This window comes from Sarcophilus harrisii, chromosome 3 (genome assembly GCF_902635505.1).
Source record: "Sarcophilus harrisii chromosome 3, mSarHar1.11, whole genome shotgun sequence".
In the NCBI taxonomy this organism is placed as follows: domain Eukaryota; kingdom Metazoa; phylum Chordata; class Mammalia; order Dasyuromorphia; family Dasyuridae; genus Sarcophilus; species Sarcophilus harrisii.
Window position 1 is genome coordinate 418,542,817 of NC_045428.1, and position 6,000 is coordinate 418,548,816.

At 37.7% G+C, this 6,000-nt stretch overlaps 1 protein-coding gene across 1 annotated transcript in view; it reads right to left on the minus strand.

Moving 5' to 3' along the window:
- Positions 1-5,416, minus strand: part of GALNT5 (polypeptide N-acetylgalactosaminyltransferase 5) — a 59,032-nt gene extending 53,616 nt beyond the window's left edge. The window contains exon 1 of the mRNA XM_003763883.2: positions 3,366-5,416. Within this exon, the coding sequence (XP_003763931.1) occupies positions 3,366-4,834 (1,469 nt within the window). The 5' untranslated portion in view covers positions 4,835-5,416. The remainder of the gene's footprint in view (positions 1-3,365) is intronic.
- Between the last annotated feature and the right edge of the window lie 584 nt (positions 5,417-6,000).

A 6,000-nucleotide genomic window follows, 5' to 3' on the forward strand; every position in this document is an offset into this window, starting at 1 on the left:
AGCAGTTCTCTTACTCAGAATTTATTTCCCCACAGACACAATGTTATAGAAAATGGGTAGATGTTTGATATTATTACTAATACTCAGGTACATTATAGATTAAGGAGGTTTTTATAAGGTAATCTGAGAACCAAATAACCATCCATTCAATTATTTTCATGAGAAAATATGTTCTGTGTTTCTCAGAAACCACTTGTAAAGGTAATTTCCAACCTATCTCTAAGTGAGGTACTATCTGTTTTACCTGATAGATTTCACAGAATTATTTTTCTTATTCCATGCAAACATCACTTTGGTAATATGTAATGTGTAATAAATGAAACTTTTAAAAGTATTCATTTACCTTGCCTTAATGCTGAATTAAATGTTTAGGAGTTAGAAAAGGGGATGTTATACATTAAAATGGTTCAATATGCCCTGTGATTTCAGGGCTCTCCCCCCAAGAAAGGAATAGGTTATGGCTTGAAAGGAACATCTGATCATTGTTAGAATAAAAATGAGATAATATTTGTAAAGAGCTTTGCAAACCTTAAAACACTATGTAAGTGCTATAAGAGAACCAGTAAGATATTGAAGATGCGGAATATAACTAAAACCAAATAATAACCCATTGAAAAATAGCAAAGTAACTATATTTTTAAAAATAGGAAATAACTTTCAGAATAGCTATCTTTGTATAATATTCAGATCATTAATTAGTTAGATAAAGGATAAATTTATTTTATTTACTAGAGAAAAATAAGCTATAGTGTAAGGTTAAAATAGCTCTAATTGAAATAATTCCTTTTAACCTTCTGGAAAAAAATGGTCAATAGATAAAAGAACAAATACTGACATGGATTAGCACAATTTTTCAAAAAAGTTTAACTGATACAAACCAAATACCACAATGACAAACTAAATGAGCTTAGAAACTGTATTAGTAAGAAATGACACTATTTGATCTCCTTACATTGGGCATACAGATGGGAATAAAAGTGCTAGTTTAGAATACTAGTTAATTGCAATGTCTTTTGGAACAAGAAATGGAAAAGAAGATGGAAATTAATGATTGCCATCATCTAATAAAAGCAATATATAGTAGAGGAAAAATAGGTTTATAGAAAGTTTGGTATGAGACTATCCTAAAAGTATTAAATGATGAAACTAGAAGAACATCATATAAACAAACACAAATGTAATTTCTGTGAAGATTCCTATTAAGAAAACAATTTCTTGACTTAAAGAAAGGTGACAGAGTAAGTAGTACATCACATCACCATAAGTCCCCCATAGTTCAATTCTAAACAATTATGAAATAGCCATCCAACACAAATTCTGGAATAGCAGAACCAACAAAAGATGGGGTGAAACAATATTTGGGCCCCAGAAACTTGGAAGATCAGCAGGAAAGAGCTGCCTCAGTCAGGTAAAAGGGGAGTATAGTCCAGGATAGAAAGTATCCCAGCAAGCCAACAAGTTCTACTTCTGCAAACCAGGAGTAGATCCTGAATCACAGTGTGATGAGAGGAAACCAATGACTCTATGAAACATCAAGAACCAATGAAATAAATTCAAAAGAATGAAGTAATGGAAGAAAATGTAAAATACCTCATGGGAAAAAGAACTAACTTGGAAAATAGAGCCAGGAGAGACAAGATCAGAATCATTGGATTATCTGAAAGACATAATCAAAAGGAGGTCCTGAACAGTGTCTTTCAAAAAATTACCAAGGGAAACTATAGCATATTAACAGAATTGTACACATGAACCAGAATAAGGGATGTCATTGAAGGAATATCTGACAAGAAAAGGAGTTGGACTAGTTAAATAGCAAAAGCGGGTAGAAAGTCTGCTTGTTCCACTAGTAGCTTTTTAATGGCAAGAGACCTAAAGAGAGATTCCTACAAAAGGATTCCCTACGGAGAATTTAAAGGTAAATCAAAAAGGTACACAAGGTGAAGTATAGAAGGACTCTAATTTGGACTTTTGGATAGATTAGACATATTGATAATTCATGAAGTGTTGAAATAAGGAAGAACCTTTACTATTTTGTTAGATTAAAATATCTTTCATCTGAAACTACTTGAAGATCATGTCTATTGCATCTAGGTTATTCAGCTTGTCTTTGAATTCTCTCAAAAGTTAATCATTGAGTAATGATTTGATTAATGAATCTCAAGATGATCTAGGTTGTCTAGATCGGTGATTTCAAACTCAAATAGAAATAGAAATCATTAATTTGTATATTCTCAGGTGATGCATATAAAGTTTTAAAATGTAATTTTATCTATATTTTATTTTTTAACATTTCACAATTACATTTTAATCTGGTTTAGGCTATACTTGGCAGAATTACAAGCAGCATGAAGCCCATTTGACACTATTATCTAGGGTCTAGATAATAGGCCACTTATTTATATCATGAAGATGACCAGAACAGATTTTATTATTTTTTATAATGTACTAACTGCTTCTCAATTTAATTGTCTACATACACTGAGTTTATTTCACATGTACTTATAGTGTCTCCCATATTGTCATGCATTCTACAGATATTCACTAAATATTTTCCGACCAAGACATTTCAGAACATTGTTTATTCTGTGTAAACATGATATTGAAATTTTCTCCTCCATAACCCCATTTCAAAAAAGGATGCCATAGAAAAATTAAGCTTTTAGGAAAAAAAAGGTATGTTACAAAAAGTATTACCAATTTTATGCTTTGTTTTTATGCAAAGCTGACTTCATAAGTGGCCTTCTAATAGGAATTGATTTCTAGGGTATAGAATATAACAATAATTACTAAAACATGAGTTTATATATTGCCTGAGGATTTACAAAGCTGTTCACTCAGAATCTGAATCCAGGTCTCTTTTTTTACTCTAGTTACAAAATTCTTTCCATAACTCTATACTTCCATTCTGTCCTTCCAAATACTTTTACCAGTCCTATCAATGCCTGAAATTCCAGAACTAGATTCATTCTTTTTTTCCCCCACATATATCTTGGGAATAGTAATTTACAAAAAATAATTTTAAAACCTTATTTTTTTCTTATACTTTAGTGTGAAATGATTTTTATCAGATCTCTTTTTTTTTTTTTTGATAGGAGCTAAAGGATATAGAGCGTAAGTTTATTTGTCCTGAATTATAGAGATTTTAAGTAATTGGTGCAGAAAGAAAAGATTAGGTGTGTCTGCTTCATACTTTTGCCTGGAATCATCCCTCTACCTGTGTAGAAGTTGGCAAGCTGTGAGTCTACGTAGCATTAAAAAAATCATTTAGTTCTGAGCTTACCACAGTGATGTCCTCTTACCCAGAGGAAATCTGCTTTGCATAAAATCCCACAAACTAGGATGAAAAGAAAGGAAATAGATCTTACCCAGAAGGCCTTGTATCATCAATGGCTCTGTCTAATGGAATCAAATCACTAAGGTAGACATTGAAGTTTCCTTCTTTCCATCTTCTTTTTACCTCTTTCTCCTTTCCAAAGGGAACTACTACAGGATTTCCAAATTGGCCTGGTGCTTTGGGATTCCTTGGAGAAAGTGTCACATCAAGGTTCAATACTGGATGCATTCCAAGGTCTTCAGGTAAGTGTATTTCCTCCCCAATTTGATTCAGTGTCTTGGCTTGATTCTTAATAGCTATATTGACTCTTGTTAACTCTGAACCTCCAGTAAGGGTTCGGTTGGTTTGGTTGATTGGCAACACATCTATTTTCTTTGAAATAAATACATGGAAAGATGTCTCACTTCTATTCTTTAGAATGTGACTTCCTTGACTTTCATCCAGTGTTTTAGAAGCAACTAGTGAGTTGTCTTTGGAATTGGGGACTTCTTTAGGTTGCATTTTTGTTTCCTCCTCTTTGGATATAATCACAATTTGGCTTTCAGAGAAATTGAATTTCTTCCCAAAATCCACTTTACCTCTATCATTTCTTGGCAGGCCTTCTAGTCTTGTTTCATTTACAGATTGGGTCTTTAAGTGATCTTTGTTGGCAGTGAACTTGGGCAGGGAGAGATTCCTGTCTAATTGATCCTCATTCTCATTTATTTCTTTGGCCCCAGTTTCACTTTTGTTTAATGCGATGATATCCCCAGATTTTGGCACTATTAAGGGAGTGTGGAATTTCCTACCTGTTTGTCCTCCAGGTGCTTCTGGTTTGGAATCATCTGGTTTAGGGGCAGAAGAACTTTTGAAGCCCAATTTATTCACCCCATCAGATGCTGCTGACATGATTATATTCTTCAGTGGCACCTCCTGCTTCACAGGAGAAAGTACTCCCTGTGTTAATTTCACCAAGGGATTTTCTTTTGTTCTTAGGAGTGGAGTTTCCTGGGACCTGCTGGAAATCTTTTGTTTTCTTCCCATCAGGATGGATGAGTTACTAACTTTGGCAGTGTCTTCCCTGCCTCCCTTCAGCGGGGGAAGAGAAGGTGGTGGGAAGTTCTTCAGAGATATTGGTCCCCACAAAGGGACTGGGTTTCCCTTTTCAGGGATTTGCTGCGCGGTCCATTCTTGAGGCAGTTTTTTTGCATGGTCCTCCGCCTTCAACAACGTGTTCTCTGCCTTCCTAAAGTTTTCTCTGCCCCATATGCCCCTTTCGGACCCTTTCACGGGACGTTTGGTTTCCCTTCTGCTGCTGGAGGGCATCTTCTCTGGATCCCGCAAAACTTTGAATTGTTCTCGTCCTCTCCGAATGAGGTCTTCCTTGAGCACCCTCGTGTTAATCTCACTGAATGAGAGGCGGAGAGCTGCCATGTCAAACAGTAGCCAAATGACAGAAGCGACGAATATAAAAACCAGAGCTCTCCTGCTTCCTCGGAAAAACTTCCAGATCTTGTTCATCGTCCCAGGGTTTGCCCTGAGGCTGTCGCTCACGGTCTGAGCTGCTTACCTGGAGCGGAGCAGCAGCAGCGGAGGCGGCAGTAGCCGCGGCAGCAAAAAAGAAAAAAAAAAAACCCAGCCCCCAGCCCCCCCCCACCCCCCTCTCCCTGAAAACTCGGCAGGAACAGCAGTCCCGGGTGGTGCTGGGGGGTGGGGGGAAGCTCAGCTCCTGCTGCTGCTTGTCAGTCTCTGCCTGCGTGGCATTTCACAGCAGACCATCTATGCGTCCTCAGCCTGCCCTGGTTAAACCCCTGGTAAACATTGGCATTAGACATCAGCCGAGCAGTAAATTCCAGCCCCACGGTAGCTTCCGGTATCGCTTGTCTGGTTGAAATGGTGTCCACGTTCTGACAAGCCCAGAGGAAGGTTGGGGCTCAGCTGTTTCTTCTTCCCTCCCAGTTCTCATTCTTCAAATTGTAACTCAACACCACTTAACATAAGGAAACCATTTCAATCCATTTACCCAGAAAACTTTATGCCACTCTCACCTTCCAAACTGAGTAATTTCGTTCTTTCTCTCTTCCCCCCTTCCCTCTTTTCCTTCCTTCCTTCCTTCTCTCTCTCTCTCTCTTTCTCTCTCTCTCTCTCTCTCTCTCTCTCTCTTCCTTCCTTGTCTTTCCTTCATTATTTCTTTCCTTCCTTCTTCCCTCCCTCCCTCCCTCATTTCCTTCCTTCCTTCCTCCCTCTTCCCTTCCTTCCTTCCTTTCTTCCTTTTTCTTTCTTTTCATCCTTGTCTTTGTTATTTCTTTCCTTCCTTGTCTTTCCTCCCTCCTTTCCTTTTTCCTTTCTTTTCTTTCCTTTGTTATTTTTTCCTTCCTTGTTTTTGCTTCTTTCTTCTTTCCTCCCTCCCTCCTTCCCTTTCTCCCTTTTCTCCCTACTTCCCTTTTGCCCTTTTCCTTCCTTCCTTCTCTTTCCTTCCTGCCCTCTTTCCATTCTGCTCTTTCCTTCCTTCCTTTCTTCCTTGTCTTTCCTTTATTTTTTCCTTCCTTGTCTTTCCTTCTTTCTTCTTCCCTTTCTCTTTCCTCCCTCCCTCCCTTTCTCCCGTTCCTCCCTGCTTCCCTTTTCCCCCTTTCCTTCCTTCCATCCTTCCTTCTTTTTCTTTCCTTCCTGCCCTCTTTTCATTCTGC